Source organism: Oncorhynchus clarkii, chromosome 32, assembly GCF_045791955.1.
Source record: "Oncorhynchus clarkii lewisi isolate Uvic-CL-2024 chromosome 32, UVic_Ocla_1.0, whole genome shotgun sequence".
Taxonomy (NCBI): domain Eukaryota; kingdom Metazoa; phylum Chordata; class Actinopteri; order Salmoniformes; family Salmonidae; genus Oncorhynchus; species Oncorhynchus clarkii.
Window position 1 is genome coordinate 11,475,943 of NC_092178.1, and position 24,995 is coordinate 11,500,937.

General features: G+C 44.2%; 2 protein-coding genes across 2 annotated transcripts; one reads left to right on the forward strand and one right to left on the reverse strand.

Moving 5' to 3' along the window:
* Window positions 1-38: 38 nt before the first annotated feature.
* On the reverse strand, window positions 39-12,637 carry LOC139392031 (zinc finger protein 665-like). Its single transcript, XM_071139679.1, has 2 exons — window positions 12,388-12,637; window positions 39-3,363 (listed from the first exon to the last, which is right to left on the reverse strand). Exons 1-2 carry the CDS (start codon window positions 12,560-12,562, stop codon window positions 1,169-1,171), a joined length of 2,370 nt encoding a protein of 789 aa, XP_070995780.1. The 5' UTR covers window positions 12,563-12,637; the 3' UTR covers window positions 39-1,168.
* A 37-nt stretch (window positions 12,638-12,674) lies between these two features.
* Window positions 12,675-20,318, forward strand: LOC139392032 (trafficking protein particle complex subunit 3-like). The gene is made up of 5 exons (XM_071139680.1): window positions 12,675-12,858; window positions 15,339-15,436; window positions 16,431-16,530; window positions 17,930-18,112; window positions 19,224-20,318. Exons 1-5 carry the CDS (start codon window positions 12,817-12,819, stop codon window positions 19,341-19,343), a joined length of 543 nt encoding a protein of 180 aa, XP_070995781.1. The 5' UTR covers window positions 12,675-12,816; the 3' UTR covers window positions 19,344-20,318.
* Window positions 20,319-24,995: the final 4,677 nt, after the last annotated feature.

Sequence of the window (24,995 nt, forward strand, 5' to 3'; positions counted from 1 at the left end):
CCTTCTCAGAGTGAAAATAGAATGCTCACATGGGGATTTATAAAGAAGGCCTTTATTTAATAGTAAAAAGCAGATCAGCATTCATAACATAACATTTACATCTGCTCAAATGTAAATGTAATAACTCTGGAAGAAGACATAGCGTGACAGAGGAGAGAAAGAGAGCAGATACCATATTGTTTTATCGATTCTACTGTGCGCTCTAAAGCACCACAAACCAAAAGACGACGTGTCCATTTTTGTTGCCATTTTTTCATTTGGGGGGGAATTACAGGTACAATATTTAAATCATTATTATTATTCATTATTTCACACATATTCTTGGTTTTACCTGTTGGCTGCAAAACTTTTTTTTATAAATAAAAAACTACAAAAAAGGTACATAACAACAACGTATATTTCAATATATCAATTCAGTATGTACAGGAAAATAAACCTAAAAAACTAGCGTGCCCCCCGACCCACCCTGAAACCAGGTCTGTGTTCTGTACGTTTTTACATTCAATTGGAAGGAAACGGTGCTGTACTGAACAACCAGTTGAAAAACTGGGAGGGGTTGGGTTGTGTGTTGGGGAACGCCGTCAGCATGGCCGCTGCCGGTTTAATATGTCACTCGTTGCTTCAAGCCACACCCACAAAACAGGATCAAATGTACCTCAGTCTTTTCAGTACAAACCGTTTCACAACGTAGCAAACGTTCAAGTGAACTGAACGCACCTCATGTTATCTATCGGGGCTTATAACTTGTATGTATGTCTTGGGGATTATAGTTTGTTTGTATATATTGGGGCCTATAGTTTGTATGTATGTATGTATGTATGTATGTATGTATGTATGTATGTATGTATGTATGTATGGGGGCTTATAGTTTGTATGCATGTATGTATGTATGGGGGCTTATAACTTGTATGTATGTATGTATGTATGTATCTATGTGTTGGGCTTTAGCTGAGATTATTCTTTACAGAGTCATGTATATTTGCCCAGGTCTCAGTTGTTCCTTGACCAGCACCATTCATTCTCACTGTCGATAATTCTGATGTTAAAACTCCTAATAGTATCTGTATCTACTGGTTAAATGGGAGACAGTGAGGTGACATTCATGTAAGAGCCAACATCAATTTTGTAACTTTGTCCTAGAAGCATTTAACTACAGGGCACTCCCACATCACACGGAGGAACTTAAGTCATCTTCTGACAATATGGCACTGTCATAACATTTGTGACGATTCCTCAGGTGACTTTTAAGTAGTGGATTGTTTCTAAAGCATCTGCTGCACAGTTTGCAGTGATACGGTTTCTCTCCAGAGTGAGTGGTTAGGTGTTGTGTCAGGTTGCCTGGGGTGGCAAAGCAATGTCCACACACAGTGCACTTGAAAGGTCTCTCTCCCGTGTGAACCGCTGTGTGTCTGGTCAGTTCTTCCTTGCGCTTGAAGCTTTTCGGACACTGTTTGCAACCATGTGGTTTCTGACCTTGGTGAGTCCACATGTGCGTTTCCAGTTGTTCCTTCTGGTCGAAGTCTTGCCCACAGTCCTTACACCGATATGATTTCTCCCCTGTGTGGAACTTCATATGTGCTCTCAAGTATCCATTACAAGTGAAACTTTCTCCACATTCTTTGCATTGAAATGGTTTCTCCCCCGTGTGAAGTCTCATATGCAATTTCATATATGCCTTAGTTTTGAAACTTTTCCCACATTCCTTACATTGATATTGTTTCTCTCCTGTGTGAGACACCATGTGTGTTCTCAGATTAGCATCACTAGGGAAGCATTTGCCACAAACATTACAAGTGCGTGTTGCTTTAATGTGGGATTGGAGGTGCTCTGTCAGACTTGCTATGGACTCGAATACCTCCTCACACACACCACACATTTTCGTATGTTTTGTGTGCACATTTTTCACATGATTAACTAAAGGACCAATGTACACAAATGTACTTCCACACAGCTTGCAACAATAAGGAGAAGCATTTGTGGTCACCTTGCCTCTAGCACGGTTATGGGTGCTTGCCCATTTTCTGGGTGATTTCAGTGCCTTTGATCCTGACGGTAGTCCCTCGCTCTCCACCTCATTGCCACTCCCACTGTTTTCACTGTGAGCTGCCGAACAGCCTGGATATCCTTCTGAGAGGGCGCGTGAGGCACTGGTTGCTTCTGATACCGTGTAGAGCTCTCCATCAGGCTCGGTTTTGATCTCTTGAGGAATGCGGACACATAACACATCCCCCTCTCTGCTCTCGGAAATTTGGCTCGAGAAATCCATCGGATCACAGTCACTTTCCTCACAGACGGTGAATATGGAGTCTTTGGTATCAGACTCCAGCCCTTCAAGCTGCTCTTCCTCCTGTCTGGTCCCAAGTTCCTGTTGTTTATCTTTAATCAGTGTGGGCTGTGGTTCCTCACTTGTGTGGAACTTCATATGCGTTTTCAAGTATCCCTTACAAGTGAAACTTTCGCCACAATCTTTGCACCAAAATGGTGTCTCCCCTGTGTGACGCCTCATATGCAAGTGCATATAGCCCTTATTTTTGAAACATTTTCCACATTCTTTGCATTGATACTGTTTCTCTCCTGTGTGCGTTACCATGTGTGTTCTCATACTAGAATCACTAGGGAAGCATTTGCCACAAACATTACAAGTGCGTGTTGCTTTAATGTGGGTTTGCAGGTGCTCTGTCAGACTTGCTATGGACTCAAAGACTTCTTCACACACACCACAACGGTATTCTGCAGTAAGCTTTGTGTGCACATTTTTCACATGATTAACTAAAGGACCAATGTACACAAATGTACTTCCACACAACTTGCAACAATAAGGAGGAGCAGCATTTGTGGTCACCCCGCTTCCAGCAGAGGTATGGGAGCTTAGTCTTTTCTTTGCTTGTTTTCTGGGTGATTTCAGTGCCTTTGATCCTGACGGTAGTCCGTCACTCTCCACCTCATTGCCACTTCCACTGTTTTCACTGTGAGCTGCCGAACAGCCTGGATATCCTTCTGAGAGGGAGTGTGAGGCACTGGTTGCTTCTGATACCGTGTAGAGCTCTCCATCAGGCTCGGTTTTGATCTCTTGAGGAATGCGGACACATAACACATCCCCCTCTCTGCTCTCTGAAGTTTGGCTCGAGAAATCCATCGGATCACAGTCACTTTCCTCACAGACGGTGAATATGGAGTCTTTGGTATCAGACTCCAGCCCTTCAAGCTGCTCTTCCTCCTGATTGGTCCTGATTTCCTCTTGTTCATCTTTAATCTGTGTGGGCTCTGGGTCCTTCTCCAGACTGGGGCTCCACTTCTGCTCACAGCACTGCCGCTCAGGGGGAACCTCTTCTTCAGAGACTGGGAGAGTAAGCTGCTGGGGGTCTAGAAAAAGGGGAGGAAAGGGAAAATTAAGAGATCAATACATAATTTAACTTTTTAAAAATTTAAATAACATATGTCTATCCAGTGTGGTAGTACCCGAGTCCAGGACTCAGACTTTCCTCGGACTCAAGACCTTGAAAGGTAACTTTGATGTCAGAATGTCTCTCTCCCTTGCATTATTCAACATGATAGCTACAAATGTAAATGTCAGATACTTTATTTGCTGCTATCCTTAACCATGTGCAAGACACTAAGTTTGAGCACTAACACCCCAGTAAGCATGGACCGATAGCAACGGCTTTCTTTGGTGCTGTCCAGATTGGCCTTGATTCCAACATCCACGGACGTCCGAACCAATCATAGTCATCTATGTTTCATAAGTTTGGACAGCCCAGTAAAATACAGTAAAGTATAGTACAGTACAGCCCAGTACAATGTAGTGTACTCTACTGAATTACTCTGCTGTACTGAACTATACCGTACCGTACTGTGCTGTTCAAATCTGTGAAACATAGCCTAGATGTCTATGATTCGCTCCGATTTGGTCTGGTCCGACCAAATTTGTACTTCTTCGGGGGCAGAGCTCATTAGAATAATACCCAGCATGCGTTGCAAGTGTTTGTTTTTACATTCAAATAGGTGTCATTCAGCGGACGCTCTTATGCAGAGTGATTGACGGTCAGTGCATTCAACCAACATATGGGGAATTTCATGGCATCAGAATTACGCTTAGAGTTTTTTCACCTTAAAAAATGTCAAACAAAAACTATTGATTTAAAAGTTCATTACGGTAACATCATGGGTCCCTGATCTGTACTACACATAAATGCATAATTATGGATATGAATGTCATTCTCATGTTTCACAAGTTTGGACACCCCAGTGCAGCACAGCAGAGTAGAGCAGAGTAGAGCAGAGTAAGGTACAGTATAGTTCAGTATAGTTCTGAAGGCCAGCATCCCGGAGTCGCCTCTTCACTGTTGACGTTTGGAGTAATATCTATCTATCTATATATATATATATATATATACACTGCTCAAAAAAATAAAGGGAACACTTAAACAACACAATGTAACTCCAAGTCAATCACACTTCTGTGAAATCAAACTGTCCACTTAGGAAGCAACACTGATTGACAATAAATTTCACATGCTGTTGTGCAAATGGAATAGACAACAGGTGGAAATTATAGGCAATTAGCAAGACACCCCCAATAAAGGAGTGGTTCTGCAGGTGGGGACCACAGACCACTTCTCAGTTCCTATGCTTCCTGGCTGATGTTTTGGTCACTTTTGAATGCTGGCGGTGCTTTCACTCTAGTGGTAGCATGAGACGGAGTCTACAACCCACACAAGTGGCTCAGGTAGTGCAGCTCATCCAGGATGGCACATCAATGAGAGCTGTGGCAAGAAGGTTTGCTGTGTCTGTCAGCGTAGTGTCCAGAGCATGGAGGCGCTACCAGGAGACAGGCCAGTACATCAGGAGACGTGGAGGAGGCCGTAGGAGGGCAACAACCCAGCAGCAGGACCGCTACCGCCGCATTTGTGCAAGGAGGAGCAGGAGGAGCACTGCCAGAGCCCTGCAAAATGACCTCCAGCAGGCCACAAATGTGCATGTGTCTGCTCAAACGGTCAGAAACAGACTCCATGAGGGTGGTATGCGGGCCCGACGTCCACAGGTGGGGGTTGTGCTTACAGCCAAACACCGTGCAGGACGTTTTTCATTTGCCAGAGAACACCAAGATTGGCAAATTCGCCACTGGCACCCTGTGCTCTTCACAGATGAAAGCAGGTTCACACTGAGCACATGTGACAGACGTGACAGTCTGGAAACGCCGTGTAGAACGTTATGCTGCTTGTAACATCCTCCAGCATGACCGGTTTGGCGGTCCCAATGTCAACTAATATATACACACACACACACACTACAGTTCAAAAGTTTGGGGTCACTTAGAAATGTCCTTGTTTTTGAAAGAAAAGCACATTTGTCCATTAAAATAACATCAAATTGATCAGAAATACAGACATTGTTAGTGTTGTAAATGACTATTGTAGCTGGAAATGGAAGATTTGTTTTTGGGAATATCTACAGAGGCCCATTATCAGCAACCGTCACTCCTGTGTTCCAATGGCACGTTGTGTTAGCTAATCCAAGTTGATGATTTTAAAAGGCTAATTGATCATTAGAAAACCCTTTTGCAATTATGTTAGCACAGCTGAAAACTTTTGTTCTGATTAAAGTAGCAATAAAACTGGCCTTGTTTAGACTGGAGCATCAGCATTTGTGGGTTCAATTACAGGCTCAGAATGGCCAGAAACAAAGAACTTTCTTCTGAAACTCGTCAGTCTATTCTTGTTCTGAGAAATGAAGGCTATTCCATGTGAGAAATTGCCAAGAAACTCAAGATCTCGTACAACGCCGTGTACTACTCCCTTCACAGAACAGCACAAACGGGCTCTAACTAGAATAGAAAGAGGAGTGGGAGGCCCCGGTGCACAACTGAGCAAGAGGCCAAGTACATTAGTGTGTCTAGTTTGAGAAACAGACCTCAACTGGCAGCTTCATTAAATAGTACCCGCAAAACACCAGTCTCAACGTCAACAGTGACGAGTTCCTCTGTCCAGTGTCTGTGTTCTTTTGCCCATCTTAATATTTTATTTTTATTGGCCAGTCTGAGATATGGCTTTTTCTTTGCAACTCTACCTAGAAGGCCAGCATCCTGGAGTCGCCTCTTCACCATTTCAAATGTTTCTCCATCGACGGGCTCGATTCGTCCTGTCACATATGTCTGTTACATAGACAAGGCAGTAGCGGTGCGAACCTCCCCCCACCTTAAAGCCACATTACAACATATGTGTTGTGATAATTGCGCTGTTTGTTTTCTCTATTTATTTATATTTAACTTCCACTACATCTAGCTACATACATGCCCGCTCAGGCCAGGGGCACAACAATGTATTAATTAATGGTTGGATAAGGATCTCCGTTATAATCATTGGCCAGTACGGAGAATTAAGTAACACCACAAGTCCAAATCCCTATCTCCATCCATTGCTGATTTAGGAAAGGGACAATGTTAGCTAGCTAGCTAGCTAGCTAGCCAGCCACCAGAGGACAACACAACGAAATGCAACAATTCAAGTTGTTTCCGTCAACGACATATGCTCAAGGCGATTTGATAGGAGTGATGCCAAAATCCAAGCTGGCTTCCCTTGAAGATATTTTTGTTGTTGTTGGTGTGCCAGTACCATTCACAGTTGAGCTCAATGCTGATTGGGCAATTTTTTATACTTTTTTTTTAATCAAGAGAGGTCAAACGCTCACAGGCTTCCCTTGCACTCAATGCTACTGACGGCAACAATGTCATACTCGTTTGGACCAGACAGCATCAGATAGATGGCCTACACATAGAGAGACAGAGGTTGCTGTTTCGCTCGCTCACGGATGCTTTCTCCTGTGAGATATATTCAGCCTCTTCGAATTATATATTAAAATACAGAGACGAAAGATATATTTTATTTTTAGGGAAGCCTGGCTTCCCTTGGCATCCATGAAAACTTGCTACTGAGACAAGAAGACATTTTATTTTCAATAAAGTCTGTTTTTTTTTTACATCCATTGCAAATGACCACAGTTTCTCTCTCAATTTGAAAACTCTTTCCAACACGACCCCTCGATAACCACCAAGCCTCGATGTGAAATAGAACAGTGTCATGCTCGGATCCCGTATCTCCACATAGTTTTGCAAACAGGTGTGTACAGTATAGTTTACGATCAAAGTTACCTGATGCATATCTTAAAGGTCCTCAATGATGTCACCATTGCCCTTGATTCTAGGCAATGTTGTGCTGCTATTTTTATTGACTTGGCCAAAGCTTTTGATACGGTAGACCATTCCATTCTTGTGCTCGAACCTTGGCCCCAAGCTCTTCTCAATTTACATAAACAACATAGCTCAGGCAGTAGGAAGCTCTCTCATCCATTTATATGCAGATGATACAGGCTTATTCTCAGCTGGCTCCTCCTCGGATGTTGTGTTACACGCTCTACAACAAAGCTTTCTTAGTGTTCAACAAGCTGTCTCTGCCCTTAACCTTGTTCTGAACACCTCCAAAAAAACAAAGATCATGTGGTTTGGTAAGAATAATGGCTAGACGGTACACTGTCCTTTTCTCAGCACATATCAAAGCTGCAGGCTGAAGTTAAATCTAGACTTGGTTTCCTATATCGTAATCGCTCCTCTTTCACCCCAGCTGCCAAACTAACCCTGATTCAGATGACCATCCAATCCATGCTAGATTACGGAGATGTAATTTATAGATCGGCAAGTAAGGGTGCTCTCGAGGGGCTAGATGTTCTTTACCATTCGGCCATCAGATTTGCCACCAATGCTCCTTATAGGACACATCACTGCACTCAATACTCCTCTGTAAACTGGTCATCTCTGTATACCCGTCGCAAGACCCACTGGTTGATGCTTATTTATAAAACCCTCTTAGGCCTCACTCCCCCTATCTGAGATATCTACTGCAGCCCTCATCCTCCACATTCAACACCCGTTCTGCCAGTCACATTCTCTTAAAGGTCCCCAAAGCACACACATCCCTGGGTCGTTCCTTTTTTCAGTTCGCTGCAGCTAGCAACTGGAACGAGCTGCAACAAACACTCAAAAACAGGACAGTTGTATCTCCATCTTCATTCAAAGACTCTCTTACTGACAGTTGTGGCTGTTTTGTGTGATGTATAGTTGTCTCTACCTACTTGCCCTTTGTGCTGTTGTCTGTGCCCAATAATGTTTGTACCCTGTTTTGTGCTGCTACCATGTTGTGTTGCTACCATGTTGTTGTCATGTTTCTACCATGCTATGTTGTCTTAGGTCTCTCTTTATGTAGGATTTTCTCTCTTGACGTGATGTGTGTTTTGTCCTATATTTTTATTTTATTTATTTTTAATCCCAGCAGGAGGCCTTGCCTTTTGGTAGGCCGTCAAGTGTAAATAAGAATTTGTTCTTAACCGACTTGCCTAGTTAAATAAAATAAATATCTCTGAGTTCTGCGCTCAGCTCTTTTGCCGCCAGTTGCTCTCAGTGTATCCATTATAGCTCAGTGGGTGTATCATACAATGAGTCTATTTGGCAGAGGAAGACCTGAGATAGATGGAGCTCCATCTGTGCCAAAACCTCCCATTTGATGCCATGGAATGTGTTTTTCCTCAATATAGCCATGCAAAAGTGACTATGCATAGATAATAAACAGCGAGTAGCAGCAGTGTACAAAAAGGAGGGGAGGTGGGGGGAGGGGGGGGTCAATGTAAATTGTCATATGGCTTCGGGGTAGGAGCTGTTGAGGAGCCTTTTGGTCCTAGACGTGGCGCTCCGGTAGAAGAGAAAAACAAGTCTATAACTTGGGTGACTGGAGTCTCTGACAATTGTATGGGCTTTCATTTGACATTACCTATTGTATAGGTCCTGGATGACAGGAAGCTTGACCCCAGTGATGTACTGGGCCATTCACACTACCCTCTGTAACGCCTTATGGTCAGATGCCATACCAGGCGGGGATGCAACCTGTCAGGATGCTCTCAATGGTGCAGCTGTAGAACTTTGAGGATCTGGGGACCCATGTCAAATCTTTTCAGTCTCCTGAGGGGGAAAAGGTCTTGTCATACCCTTTTTACGACTGCCTTGGTGTGTTTGGACCATGATAGTTTGTTGGTGATGTGGACACCAAGGAACTTGAAGCTCTCAACCTGCTCCACTACAGCCCCGTTGATGTTAATGGGGGCCTGTTCAGCCCACCTTTTCCTGCAGTCCACGATCAGCTCCTTTGTCTTGCTCACATTGAGGGAGAGGTTGTTGTCCTGGCACCACAGTGCCAGTTCTCTGACCTCCTCATCGTTGTCGGTGAACAGGCCTACCACTGTTGTGTCGTCAGCAAACTTAATGATGGTGTTGGAGTCGTGTTTGGCCACGCAGTCGTGGGTGAACAGGGAATACAGGAGGGGACTAAGTACACACCCTCGAGGGGCCCCAGTGTTAAGGATCAGCGTGGCAGACGTGTTGTTGCCTTCTCTTACCACCAGGGACTATTGTGGCCTGTTTGAAACATGTAGGTATTACAGGCTCAGTCAGGGAGAGTTTGAAAATGTCAGTGAAGACACTTTCCAGCTGGTCCACTCATGCTTTGAGTACACGTCCTGGTAATCCATTTGGCCCTGCAGCTTTGTGAATGTTGACCTGTTTAAAGAGCTAACCATTCAGAGGGGTGTTCTACAATGATTTGAGCGCTCTCCAAGTCCGGAAGTGAATATCACGGAGAGCGAAATTTTAGTCACTGATGACTAACATTATCCCTTGTATTTCAAGATTGAAAAATATAATATCACCGACCTAGCCATTAACGTCCCTTAACGCTCAAAGACAAATTCAATGGCTGTAGCATTGTGATTTCGAATGAATGATTAGCTAAAATAGTTGAGAAATTATTAACAATAAGCATGTGCTTTTACCTAATAATAAACTACTAATGATAATATAACTTCAAATACCAAGCTAGTACCCTAGGTTAACTTAGCTGACCTTCAATTGAGGGAATTCAGCTTCTCTGAGACATTTGTACAACTCATTCAAACTTAGAAAATAAATACACAGGCAAATGTTACCAAACATGATGATAGCATTATGGTAGGCAGCTAATTGTTCAATTACACTTTCCATCAATACTTTGGAAGGTCACTGTCTCTGCGCTGACTGCCTGTGTGTGAGACAACGCTAACTAGCCAATGGGAGCGTAGTAGAATGCCCCTCTGAATAACGGGCGTGGTTTCGGCTTAACTGCATGGGAAAAAGAAAGCCGCATGCAGCACACTTAACACTTAACATCCCCTGTGCCGTTTCATGCTCAGGAATCGTAATACAGAAGAATATGTCCTCGTAAATAGTATCCCCGACATGAAGCGAACCAAAGACAATGCATCTCGGCCCTCACAGCTTACATCAATTTGGAGAGCATTTGAGTAATTCAGTCAGAGTTTCCTCTTGCCTGATAGCTATAGCATCAATTCTTAGTTTCATAGTGTTATCTGACAAAGGTATTGTGAGTTTTTGTGCCTCTGCCTCCCCACACATTGTTTTCACCATATCAATTGTGGCCGGTAACATCAAAGTCTCTGCGATAGTGTGTGGTTTCATAGCATAGCAGGCTTAGCCATTCACCATGGAAATGATTCAAGTGCAACGGTCAAGTATAGCCTTTTCCCACGATTTAAGGGCGCTCTCTGGTTGAATTTGAATAGGTTTTAATAAATATCATTTAGATTTAAGGGCGCTCTCTGGTTGAATCTGAATAGATTTGAATAATTCTCATTTAGATTTAAGGTTAGCCACATTACAATGATTGAGTGACAAAGATGATCTTACAATATATAGATATATATATATATATATATATATATGAGAGAGAGAGAAACGTCCTCTCAAGATCAAAAGTAACAGTCAGTATCTGGTGTGGCCACCAGCTGCATTAAGTACTGCAGTGCATCTCCTCCTCATGGACTGCACCAGATTTGCCAGTTCTTGCTGTGAGATGTTACCCCACTCTTCCACCAAGGCACCTGCCAGTTCCCGGACATTTCTGGGGGGAGTGGCCCTAGCCCTCACCCTCCGATCCAATAAGTCCCAGATGTGATCTGTGCTCGTTGCAGGCCGTGGCAGAACAATGACATTCCTGTCTTGCAGGAAATTAAGCAGTATGGCTGGTGGCATTGTCATGCTGGAGGGTCATGTCAGGATGAGCCTGCAGGAAGGGTACCACATGAGGGAGGAGGATGTCTTCCCTGTAACACACAGCGTTGAGGTTGCCTGCAATGACAACAAGCTCAGTCCGATGATGCTGTGACACACCACCCCAGACTATTTCGGACCCCCCACCTCCAAATCGCTCCCGAGTACAGGCCTCGGTGTAACGCTCATTCCTTCAACAATAAACGCGAATCCGACCATCACCCCTAGTGAGACAAAACCGTGACTTGTCAGTGAAGAGCACTTTTTGCCTGTCCTGTCTGGTCCAGTCACGGTGGGTTTGTGCACATAGGCGATGCTGTTGCCGGTGATGTCTGGTGAGGACCTGCCTTACAACAGGCCTACAATCCCTCAGTCCAGCCTCAGTCTATTGCGGACAGTCTGAGCACTGATGGAGGGATTGTACGTTCCTGGTGTAACTTGGGCAGTTGTTGTTGCCATCCTGTACCTGTCCTGCAGGTGTGATGTTCGGATGTACTGATCCTGTGCAGTTGTTGTTACACGTGGTCTGCCACTGTGAGGACGATCAGCTGTCCGTCCTGTCTCCCTGTAGTGCTGTCTTAGGCGTCTCGCAGTACGGACATTGAAATGTATTGCCCTGGCCACATCTGCAGTCCTCATGCCTCCTTGCAGCCTGCCTAAGGCACGTTCACACAGATGAGCAGGGACCCTGGGCATCTTTCTTTTGGTGTTTTACAGTCAGTAGAAAGGCCTCTGTTGTGTCTGAAGTTTTTATAACTGTCACCATAATTGCCTACTGTCTGTAAACTGTTAGGGTCTTAACGACCGTTCCACAGGTGCATGTTCATAATTGTTTATGGTTCATTGAACAAGCATGGGAAACAGTGTTTAAACCCTTTACAATGAAGATCTGTGAAGTTATTTGGATTTTTACAAATTATCTTTGAAAGACAGGGTCCTGGAAAAGGGACCATTGTTTTTTTTTTACTGAGATAGATATATATATATATATTGTGGAATTCAACTTGGGGTCGCGACCCCTAGTTTGGGACCCGCTGTGTTATAGGACGCCAGTCCTATGAAACTCATGCAATAACATTAGCTCATGTTTTGTTTACAAGATGTTTACCTAGCTAGTTAGTTACTGTTTGATAAATAAATCCCCAAATACTGCTGATTCAAGTTGAACAGAGCAAGTAGTGGATATTTACATCATTAACTATCGGTACTTGATTCGATCGATGTACCGTTAAATCAACACAAACCTGTTCTGTGCGGTTTGAAATCCAGCAGACGTCGAAGACGTTCGTTCTCCTCCTTTGAACGAGAGATTTCCTCCTGGTACTCAGTTACTGTTCTCTCTACTACTCCAGCTATCTCTACAGCCGCCGCTGTTAGCCGTTCAGTAATATACACATTGAACAACGCCAGTTTTGACATTTTGAGAGGTATGAAAGTCGAGGTTTCTTTGTGTTTCTGTCAGCTATATTTTTTACGCCAGAGGAAGAAAATGTATTCCAGATGATGGTGCTGCTATTTCCCACAATCCTCCGCTGATTCCGGTTCCTGTTTTTCAGGAAGTTGGGTGTTTGACAGCTGAGACAGAAAATAGATCACAGGGACCGCTCTCAAAGAAACGAATAAATAAAGGATAACTACTCAATCATCTGTACAAGCCTGTAACCCAATACACTATGTCAAGGCAATCCAACCGAACCACAGACGGCAAGAAGATGGTAAGGAGTCGCGTTCTGCTAATGCTACTTAGTATACTCAATTAATGCTAGCTAGCTACAGTATTAAGTTAAACTAACGGTAGCTAATTTAGACGACAAACTGCCTTTTATTAACCGCCAAAACAGCTTAATGTGTTGATATAACAATGCGTGTTTTGATGAAGTATTACCGACACATCAGCTTAACTGTAGTGCAAATAAAGATATTCAGTGATCATTTAATGAATGACAAATACAGGAAGCTAGTCTGGCTAGCTAGTTATTGTAACTAGCATTTAATTCGCTAGCTAGCACCATGGCACACTCACTAAGTCACTGCAACTTGTTTGCATCTAACTAGTTACTAAAATGCCAGTAAGTGTTTAGAATGGTTTTATTCGGGCATAGTTACCTTTCGCATTTGTTAAACATGAGCTGTTAGCCTGGCATGGATGGCAATTGGCATATCAACATTTGCCCCGATGATATTGGTTCTTCATCGTAGGTAGTTGACCCATGTACCCGACCCAAGTCTACGCTACGTACTTTAGTAAGGCCGAATTAATTTGTGAAAATGACTTATCTGCAATACAATAAATCATTCACTGTCTTTGATTCAATTAAAGATGTTTGTAGTTTTGACGTTTTTACACCAGGGGGTGCTGGCAACTAAGTTTTCTCCTACTCTATTCAATTTCATTATAATGACTTTATTGGGATGGGAAACATGTTTACATTGCCAAAGCAAGTGAAATAGATAATAAACAAAAGTGAAATTAACAATAAAACACGAACAGTAAACATTACACTCAGTTCCAAAATAACATTTAAAATGTCTATATACAGTGTTGTAACTACTGTACCAGTCAAGTTAGGACACACCTACTCATTCCATGTTTTTTTCTTTGTTTTTACTGTTTTCTACATTGTAGAATAATTGTGAAAACATCAACTATGGAATAACGCATATGAAATAACGTAGTAACCAAAAAAGTGTTAAACAAATCTAAATATATATATTATGTTTATAAGTAGCCACCCTTTGCCTTGATGACAACTTTGCACACGCTTGGCATTCTCTCAACCAGCTTCATGAGGTAGTCACCTGGAATGCATTTATATTAACAAGTGTGCCTTGTTAATTTGTGGAATTTCTTTCCTTCTTAATGCGTTTGAGCCAATCAGTTGTGTTGTGACATGGTAGGGGTGGTATATAGAAGATGGCCCTATTTGGTAAAAGACCAAGTCCATATTATGGCAAGAACAGCTCAAATAAGCAACAGTCCATCATTACTTTAAGACATGAAGGTCAGTCAATAAGGAACATTTCAATAACTTTTTCTTCAAGTGCAGTCGCAAAAACCATCAAGTGCTATGATGAAACTGGCTCTCATGAGGACCACCACAGGAAAGGAAGACCCAGAGTTACCTCTGCTGCAGAGGATAAGTTCATTAGAGTTACCAGCCTTTGAAATTTCATGAGTCCAGATGTGAGAGTTTTGGTTCCAACCACCATGTCTTTGTGAGACGTGGAGTAGGTGAACGGTTTATCTCCCGCATGTGTAATTCCCACTGTGAACTATGGAGGTGGTGGTGTGATGGTGCTTTTCTGGTGACACTGTCAGTGATTTATTTAGAATCCAAGGCACACTTAACCAGCATGGCTACCACAGCATTCTGCACCGATAAGCCATCCCATCTTGTTTGCGCATAGTGGGGACTATCATTTGTTTTTCAACAGGACAATGATCCAACACACATCCAGGCTGTGTAAGGGCTATTTGACCAAGAAGGAAAGTGATGCATCAGATGACCTGGCCTCCACAATCACCTGACCTCAACCCAATTGAGATGGTTTGGGATGAGTTGGACCGCAGTGAAGGAAAAGCAGCCAACAAGTGCTCAGCATATGTGGGAACTCCTTGAAGACTGTTGGAAAAACATCCCGTTGACTACTTTCTGAAGCTGGTTTCTGATAATGCCAAGCTGTCATCAAGGCAAAGGGTGGCTACTTTGAAGAATCTCAAATATTGTTAAACACTTTTTTTTAAAAACTTCATGATTGCATTGGGGCGGCAGGTAGCCTAATGGTTAGGGCATTGGACTAGTAACCGAAAGGTTGCAAGATCGATTCCCCGAGCTGACAAGGTAAAAATCTGTCGTTTTGCCCCTGAACATGGCAGTTAACCCACTGTTCCTAGGCGTTCATTGAAAATAAGAGTTTGTTCTTAACTGACTTGCCTAGTTAAATAAAGGTAAAATAATTAAATATGTTATTTCATAGTTTTGATGTCTTTACTATTATTCTACAATGTAGAAAATGGTTAAAACAAAACAAACTAACTTGAATGTGTGTCCTAACTTTTTAAATATGTGTTGTATTTACAATGGTGTATGTTTTTCACTGGTTGCCCTTTTCTTGTGGCAACAGGTCACAAATCTTGCGGCTGTGATGGCACACTGTGGAATTTCACCCAATAGATCTCTATTTCTCTGTGTAGAACTCGGAGCTGTTCACTCTGACGTACGGAGCCCTGGTAACCCAGCTGTGTAAGGACTATGAGAACGACGAGGAGGTCAACAAACAGCTGGATAAGATGTGAGTCTCTTATCATCTTCTCAACAAACTCTGCTTAGCCCTTTCACTTATAATCGATCAAGGAAAGGAGACAAGGAGGGTAATTGAGCCACGTGTGTGTGTGAAGTGTGCTGCTTGTTGTGAACGTGTAAAATGTGCCACTCCTCAACGTTTCATTTTCAGTTTATCCTTTACTCTGCAAATGGATAAAGTGGAGCTACTGCTTTCGGGCCTCTGAAGTTTCCCGTTAACCTGCAGCACACTGACAAATTCTCCATCCCTCTTGAACTTCACCCTAGAAACCAATAGACCAATGATGTAGTGTGTGAGTTGGTCTGAAAGGGTCTGTAAAGGTTTTCTGCTCTGCCTAACTAATACACCTACTGTAGCACGTCCCAAATATGGTTCAATCAGGTGATGATCTCATCTTACTCCTTAATAGGGTCCAGATGTTTGTCTATAGCTCTCTCCCTCTTTCTTTCAGCTTTGCTCAATTCAGCATTGAGGTCTGACTAAGCCATTGTTCATGTCTGAAATATTTAAGGGAGGTGTGAATCTCTGCTCTATAGTGGTAAAGTGAGACATCTTTAAGGGAGGTGTGAATCTCTGCTCTATAGTGGTGAAGTGAGACATCTTTAAGGGAGGTGTGAATCTCTGCTCTATAGTGGTGAAGTGAGACATCTTTAAGGGAGGTGTGAATCTCTGCTCTATAGTGGTGAAGTGAGACATCTTTAAGGGAGGTGTGAATCTCTGCTCTATAGTGGTAAAGTGAGACATCTTTAAGGGAGGTGTGAATCTCTGCTCTATAGTGGTGAAGTAAGACATCTTTAAGGGAGGTGTGAATCTCTGCTCTATAGTGGTGAAGTAAGACATCTTTAAGGGAGGTGTGAATCTCTGCTCTATAGTGGTGAAGTAGGACATCTTTAAGGGAGGTGTGAATCTCTGCTCTAAAGTGGTAGAGTATTTGGCACCATTCTTTACACACAGTTTTTTCCCCTCTCTTGTTTTTTCCCAGGGGATATAATATCGGAGTGCGTCTCATCGAAGACTTCTTGGCGCGATCCAGCATTGGGAGGTGTCAGGATTTCAGAGAAACGGCCGATGTCATCGCTAAGGTAACGGGAACGTCTCTGAGCCAATCAGAGCGTGACCATGGAACCCTCCCAGAAAAGAGGCAAGGGGGAAGAAAAGATGAAGAAAGAAACAGACAGGGAAAGATAAAATGACAGGGGGGAGAGAGAGAGAGAGAGAGAGAGCTGGGAAAAAGACTGAGGGAAGGAGGTTGACTATGAACGAGTGAATCAGTGAGTTAGAGAGCGAGGGAGTCAGCGACTGGAATTTGAACTCCAACCTGCAGTAGTCTGCGTAGTTTCTGAGCTTTCATAGCTCCTCTCTACTGCTTTTCATTTTTCTGCACTCACTCAGCTAGGGAAGCATCTAAGCTATGCCACCGCAAAGCCAACTGGCCGCTTTCCCCTGTGTGTGTGTGTGTGTGGGCGGGCTCTTGTGCTTCACTGCTTGTTGTCTTTGTTATACAATAGTCCTGGCAGCATTGTCAACCTGCACCCAGGGTGAAACAACCCCTCGCCCAAGTACATCCAGTTCAAACTGAAGGAATGACCACGTGCCCATACAAACACAAACTCGTGCTGTACTCCTGAGCATCAGGCCCAGTACTAAATCGCTGTAGACTCGTCAAGCTCAAACACTACTTGTCTCACCTGGTGGTTGACATCCAGGCTCCCTCAGCATTCTGTTCTAACAGTGCTACTAAGTTCTTTCACAGGTCTAACCTCTCACTGTAGGTTCAGTTATAGGGAAGGCAGTAGTATGGAATGTTGTGCTGGATATTGAACTGGTAGCCTCAACTGCCATTTAGACTGAGATAATCAGCCGCCTTGCTACCAGCGACCAGTCATGTTCAAGGAGGAGACACATGGCGACTTAGCACTCTGCGACGAGAGCGTTTAGAGACCAGAGTTGCATGTGTCCCCAGTTTATGCACATTTCAGCAACTCAACCGCAAGACGGGGCAGCTCTCGCTAGCAAGCTTTGACATTGACTAACAACCGAACTACCATCATACAGTTTTTAAAAGAGACATTCACAAGGGCAGATGTCAACGACTGGATCGCTTGTTGTGAGACCCTGGGAAAGAAAGATTGTCCACTCCCTAGCCTAGTCCTCTCTCTCCCTGGCCTAGTCCTCTCTCTCCCTGGCCTAGTCCTCTCTCTCCCTGGCCTAGTCCTCTCTCTCCCTGGCCTAGTCCTCTCTCTCCCTGGCCTAGTCCTCTCTCTCCCTGGCCTAGTCCTCTCTCTCCCTGGCCTAGTCCTCTCTCTCCCTGGCCTAGTCCTCTCTCTCCCTGGCCTAGTCCTCTCTCAGTACAACACATGTGACAATGTCAGTGTCTGCATTCAGTGATGAATCTTATGAGAGCGATAGTCTCTGTTCCATTTGTAAATGCAGTACTAACATCATTGTAACACTAACACCATTGTATGTGTTGTCCACTAGGTGGCGTTTAAGATGTACCTGGGCATCACCCCCAGTGTGACCAACTGGAGCCCAGCAGGGGATGAGTTGTCCCTCATCCTGGAGAGTAACCCCCTTGTGGACTTTGTAGAGCTGCCTGACAACCACAGCTCCCTGGTCTACTCCAACCTGCTGTGTGGGGTACTCCGAGGAGCTCTGGAGATGGTAAAGATAGAGCTTCTTTAGGCCTTTTCACACTAGCCTAACCAAGCTGTACTGTGCTGGTCTGGATACGTATCCAGCATCTCTGTTGGAACCGTGCTAGAAAAGGATAATGTGAAAATAAAACAACAGAGCCTGCACAGGGTGTTGGCACGGTAGTGTGGGCATTCTATTTGTGTGAATTACACTGAGTATACCAAACAGTAGGAATACCTTCTTAATATTGAGTTGTCCTCAGAACAACCTCAATTCGTCGGGTCATGGACTCTACAAGGTGTCCAAAGCGTTCCACAGGGATGCTGGCCCATGTTGATTGAAATGCTTCCCACAGTTGTTGGTTGTCCTGTGGGTGGTCGACCATTCTTGAAAAACCCAACAGCATTGCAGTTCTTGACACAAACCGGGGAGCCTCTGAATGTCACACACACAAGTCATGTCTCATTTGTCTCGAGGCTTAAACATCCTTCTTTAACCTGCCTCCTCCCCTTCATCTTTAACCTGCCTCCTCCCCTTCATCTTTAACCTGCCTCCTCCCCTTCATCTGTAACCTGTCTCCTCCCCTTCATCTGTAACCTGTCTCCTCCCCTTCATCTGTAACCTGTCTCCTCCCCTTCATCTGTAACCTGCCTCCTCCCCTTCATCTGTAACCTGCCTCCTCCCCTTCATCTTTAACCTGCCTCCTCCCCTTCATCTTTAACCTGCCTCCTCCCCTTCATCTTTAACCTGTCTCCTCCCCTTCATCTTTAACCTGTCTCCTCCCCTTCATCTTTAACCTGTCTCCTCCCCTTCATCTTTAACCTGTCTCCTCCCCTTCATCTTTAACCTGTCTCCTCCCCTTCATCTTTAACCTGTCTCCTCACCTTCATCTGTAACCTGCCTCCTCACCCTTCATCTGTAACCTGCCTCCTCCCCTTCATCTGTAACCTGCCTCCTCCCCTTCATCTACACTGATTGAAGTGGATTTAACAAGTGACATCAATAAGGGATCATATCTTTCACCTGGATTCACCTGGTCAGTCATTCTTGGAAAGAGCAGGTGTTCTTAATGTTTTGTACACTCAGTGTATGTTATTATGTTCACTTGTTGTGAATAATATCTTCCTCTCTCCTCCAGGTACAGATGGCAGTGGATGTGAAGTTTGCTCAGGACACCCTGAGAGGAGACAATGTCACAGAGATCCGCATGAAGTTCATCAAGAGGATGGAGGAGAACCTTCCGGCCGGAGATGAGTGAGAGAAACAGAGAGAGGGAGAAAGTTCCACCCTCCACCACTCTTCTCTTCCCGCTCTCCATCCATCCTCAATCTGATGTCACTCAAGGAGGAACGGAGAGAGAGAGAGAGCGAGAGAGATAGAGATGTATAATGATAAACCCTTGACTGAGAGACTGAATGAAAATAGAGAGCGAGAGTCAAGAAATCAAGTCCTTGGGTGCGTCTGAAATCCATCTTCCTCTCCATGTCTCCTTTCCTTCCTCTGCACTGGTCTAAATACAAAGGTCTGACAGGTGGAAGTTATATGCGTTTTGCCATATATGATGCATTTTACATCAGGATGACTTGGCCGGTGACACTGCTTCTTAACGGTCCCAATATCTTGAGAAGTTGACTGCTGACATGCAAAACACTGTGAGACTATGTCAACAGTGGACTAATGAAAACAATACCAAAAGATAGTTTGGAGTGGAATGAACTTTTAAATGCTTCATAACTACCAGTGATAGTAGTGCAAATAAAGTAAAGGAGAGGTGGTTTTTGAGATGTACCCACAGAGAGGGGTAGAGGACTCATCTTTGCCATTATAGTGTCTGTGACGGCGCCATTGAGGCTACAACCCATAGGAATCCCCACCCAGTTGACTACTTTGAAATGGCGGAAGCATGGTGGAATAAATCAATGACGCTGCCCATGCTAAAACTGCCTTTTTGGCCACTAAAGGGCTCTATCATTCTCTACGGATGCACCCTTCTGCAGAACTATGACTCCTGACCTTTGGCTCATCTGACCCTCCTCCCCCAACCATTCAACATTCATCTCTGCTCCTTTGATGAGACACTCCTTGGATACTTCATCTCATATGTTAATTTCTAGGGCCAGGAGTCTTACCATAATGTTTTTTGATTGACTTGTAATTCTGTTAAGTTCATAAAGTCAAAGTTGATGGTCTCTATTGTGTTGTACACGGTGATAAAAACAAATATATATATTCACTTTTGTCTTGTCACCTTTTTTAAATGAAAGATCGTCAAGATTCTATTAATATCTATGTGTATAAGATTTATCTGTTGTCATGCTAGATACTGTCACACTGTATGGCAGTGGTAAATGAAGTAGGCTGATGTCATGATGACTTTATTAATAATGACATATCCAATGGGTGCTGTATCACTGCAGTAATCACAGCTTCAGCTGGCCCCTAAGTGGTGAAACACTTTTGTCCATGAGTAACATAGTAGGGCCTGTGTGCCTCGTTAACCTGTTGCAGGTCTCCTCACACGAATGTAATGAAGTGTCACGCAGACTCCTCCCCTGTGGCTGGTCGCCGGGTACACCCCCAGTGCACTGTGGGACTATTGTTCCTCTGGAGCAGCTTTGTCCAGTCAAGCAACAATAACACACACCTAATGCCTCTCAGAGGCTTGCTCAGGTTACATAGAAGCAATCAGGACCTGTGGAAGTATGTGCCTGTGTGTCTGACAGCTTTAGGAACAGCCATTTTTAACAGGGTGCCAAGAACAGAGGTGTGTGTGTGAGAGAGAGAGGGCAGGGTGTTTGGAAGGGGCTAGCAAGGCAAGACGTAGTTAAAGGTCTCTGGTTCCTGAGCCAGAGGCCCATTCTGGCCGTAACACCTGTGAATGAACTGATGTCATCCAGTAGTCACCAACTCAACCGCTCACCTCGTCAATCACCGCTGAGCTCACAGAGCTGGCCATTTCTCTCTCTCTCACACACACACACACGGTTCCATGATTTGAGATAATCAGTAGATTGCACTACTGACTGTAGCCACCAGAGGTCACTGTGGGCTTTGCATTCCCCAACACTCTACAAAAACATTTCTCTCTTCAGGTCGCTTTCCCGTTTTGAGAGTAAAACTAAGTTTCCCCTTAGACACTGATCCAAGATCTGTTTTGTGTTATCCCCTTTAATGGTGAAGGTTATGATTTGGGGTGGGTGGTGATCCTCAGATTTTGGTGGTGTTGGTATTTATGGCATTGAAAAACATTAAGGTTTACATATGTGGGGAAGTATGTTACACTGCACATCATTATTTTATCAAATGAAATGTATGATAATGGTTAAACAACCTCCCCTCGACAGACAGACAGTTCAAGACAGGTTTGATACAATCAATGCGTGTATGATGTCTGCCTGCTTTCCATCCTCCAGGGACTGGGCGGACACTCATTGCTAACTGGCAGACACTCATTGCTAACTGGCAGACACTCATTGCTAACTGGCAGACACTCATTGCTCAGCCTGTAAAATCAGATACATTTGAAAGGATAAACAGTGGAAAGTGGACACTGTGAGGGCTGTCAACGTGAGACAGGAAGAGCTCCTGCTCTAGTTTACACCCACATACAGTATATATGCATTCTGTAGGCCTATAAGGTGTGTCTATGCATCCGTGGAGGCTGCTGAGGGGAGGACGGCTCATAATAACAGCTGTAACGGAGCCAATGGGATGGCAACAAACCATGTGTTTGATGAATGTGATACTATTCCACTCCAGCCATTACCACAAGCCCGTCCTCCTCAAATAAGATGTCACCAACCTCCTGTGCTATGCACTGTAGGCCGATAATGTGCACATTGGATAGTGAGAGGGGAGGAAATGGTTTTGTGCAGTCGTTCCATGTAAATCATTTGGCAGAATTAGAGCCGTGTACCAGGGGGATATACAGCTGGGATACTGTGGACTGTTGCTGTGAGAAAACCTGTATCACTCTTCCACATGCGCCCAGGAATTTAGGAGTGCACATGCACATGCTCGCAGGACACAGTAGCAAACACACACACTCCTGTCTTCACTTCCTGACTCGAAAAACAATTGGACGTGTTACAATTCATACTTGAAGGTCATTAGGTCTTAGAACTGTATCTGGGTTAGGAGTATATCTCCCCCCCTTCTCCCCCCCCTCTCTCTCTATCACTCCCCCCCTTCTCCCCCCCTCTCTCTCTATCACTCTCCCCCCCCCTCTCTCTCTATCACTCTCCCCCTCTCTCTCTCTCTATCACCCCCCCTCTCTCTCTATCACTCTCTCCCCCCCTCTCTCTCTATCACTCTCCCCCCCTCTCTCTCTATCACTCCCCCCCCCCTCTCTCTCTCTCTCTCTCTATCACTCCCCCCACTCTCTCTCTCTCTATCACTCTCTCTATCACTCTCTCTCCCCCCCTCTCTCTCACTCCCCCCTCTCTCTCTATCACTCTCTCTCCCCCCCCTCTCTCTCTCTATCACTCTCTCTCTCCCCCCTCTCTCTCTCTCTCTCTATCACTCTCTCTCCCCCCTCTCTCTCTCTATCACTCTCTCCCCCCCCTCTCTCTCTCTATCACTCTCTCTCCCCCCTCTCTCTCTCTATCACTCTCTCTCCCCCCCTCTCTCTCTCTCTCTATCACTCTCCCCCCTCTCTCTCTCTCTCTCTATCACTCTCTCCCCCCTCTCTCTCTATCACTCTCTCCCCCCCTCTCTCTCTCTCTCTATCACTCTCTCTCCCCCTCTCTCTCTCTCTATCACTCTCTCTCTCTCTCTCTCTCTCTCTCTCTCTCTATCACTCTCTCCCCCCTCTCTCTCTATCTCTCTCCCTCCCCTTCTCTCCCCCCTCTCTCTCTATCACTCTCCCCCCTTCTCTCTCTCTCTCTCTCTATCACTTCCCCCCCTCTCACTCTATCACTCCCCCCTCTCTCTCTCTATCACTCCCCCCCTCTCTCTATCACTCCCCCCCCCCCCCTCTCTCTATCACTCCCCCCCCCCTCTCTCTCTCTCTCTCTCTCTCTCTCTATCACTCCCCCCCTCTCTCTATCACTCCCCCTCCTCTCTCTCTCTCTCTATCACCCCCCCTCTCTCTCTCTCTGTGTCTGTCTGTCTCATGGTTGTTAAACAGCACACAGAAACACACACGAGGGAGAGAGCCTCACCATCATTCATATCCCAGACACACAATTTGTTCAGTCTGCCATCGTCACAATTCGCTCTACATATGGCTCCCTATATTTTTCAATAAACTTTATTAGGACAGCTCCGGCAAGCAAGCAGCAAATGTTATATACCCGAGAGGATGCAGGCTGATAAAAGCAACTAAACACTTCCATAGGGTCTTTATGGGAAACAAATGGAGAATAACAGTCTGTGACAGAGAAGGCTTAGCTAGTGCATGGATGGCCCTGAGATGGCCTATACTCTTATTGAATACCCCATCCTTCTTCCATCACCTGTCCATTCACCCAGGGCTGGCTCTAGCCTTTTGAGGGCCCTATGCGAGATTCTACACAAAAGTATAAAATAATACCCAATCAGCGTTGAGCTAAACTGTGATTGGTCCTGGCGCACCAAAACAAAGTGTCAAGGGAAGCCAGTTTGGATTTGGCTTCAGACCAATCACATCAAAGCTGAATGTCATTTACAGAATTTTTTAAAATTGTTGCTTCTCAGTGTGTCATTGTCCTTCGGTGGCAAGCTAGCTAGCTAAAATCTTCCCTATCCTAAATCAGCCATGCGTGGATTTAGGGATTTGGACTTGTGGTTTTACTTAATTCTTCATACTGGCTATTCTGATCCAGCCATAGATTTATATATTGTGCCCCTGGCCTGAGAGGATGGAAGTTCAAAAAGTAGCTAGATGTAATAGGCTAATATTAACTAGCTGGCCTGGTGCATTGTTGCCCATGAAAGGAAGTTAGGCTAGCGAGCAAGCAATTTATACAGTTAGCCAAGGACAACAAATACTAAAAGCACGTACTGTATGACAGAGTGATACAGTGTTTTGTAAACATGAGGACGATGGCATTGGTGTTTCTTTACAAGTATGGTGAGTCAACATGTTTCCTCTACTTGCACTGTGACACACACACACACACACACACACACACACACACACACACACACAAATCAGTACCATGGACAGCGACGTCATCTTCTTCAGCTTACGTTGATTGGACTAAATTCTTTTTGGTATCTTTTAGTTGTCACTGTATTAGACTAAGCAGAGGTGATTTGATGATGTTGAAGTTGAAATGGTGCTGGAATGGTGGAGGCAGCTCCTGTTTTCTTTGCAAATTGTGGTAACTTTCCGTGGTTATAAATCAATGGTTGTTTAGTAGTCTGAAAATGTCGGAAGTGTTCCCTTGGTTTACCATGCTGTTGGTCATGAAGCTGTTTGTTACAGACATTAGGTTTTGTGATGAAACAAAGGTGTGGTTGAGTTTATTCTGCCACAGTGTCTTATTGTCTCAGCCTTTAAACCTATTTATTACGGTGTCAAGGCATATGAACTAATAGGTTATAGAGCAAACAACACAATTATCACAACACATAGGTTGTAATATAACTTTTCTGGCTTCCCAGTGATTTTGCCCACACATCGCTACTGTTAGATAGCTGGCTAGACTAATTTACCAATCTAAACATTGCTCGCTGACATGGCTAATTGAGTCACTGTCAGTGACTGACATAGCAAGAGAAATCTTGCTGATGCACAGCCACATTACGAACTTGCACCTTGTGTATTCAACTGTTCTAACTCTCAACAGTAAGTTCCTAAAAAAATGATATAATAATAATAATTATATATATATACACATTACATTTGGAAAGTATTCAGACCTCTTCCATTTTTCACATTTTTCTAAAATGTATTACATTATATTTTTTTCTCATCAATCTACAC

Excerpts from the sequence above, each read along its gene's own strand:
- LOC139392031 (XM_071139679.1), bottom strand. The coding sequence starts at position 12,562 with ATGTCAAAACTGGCGTTGTTCAATGTGTATATTACTGAACGGCTAACA. Across the intron at positions 3,364-12,387 it reads TTTCAAACCGCACAGAACAG|ACCCCCAGCAGCTTACTCTC; the intron begins GTTTGTGTTGAT and ends CCCTTTTTCTAG.
- LOC139392032 (XM_071139680.1), top strand. The coding sequence starts at position 12,817 with ATGTCAAGGCAATCCAACCGAACCACAGACGGCAAGAAGATG. Across the intron at positions 12,859-15,338 it reads CCACAGACGGCAAGAAGATG|AACTCGGAGCTGTTCACTCT; the intron begins GTAAGGAGTCGC and ends TTCTCTGTGTAG. Across the intron at positions 16,531-17,929 it reads CGGCCGATGTCATCGCTAAG|GTGGCGTTTAAGATGTACCT; the intron begins GTAACGGGAACG and ends GTTGTCCACTAG.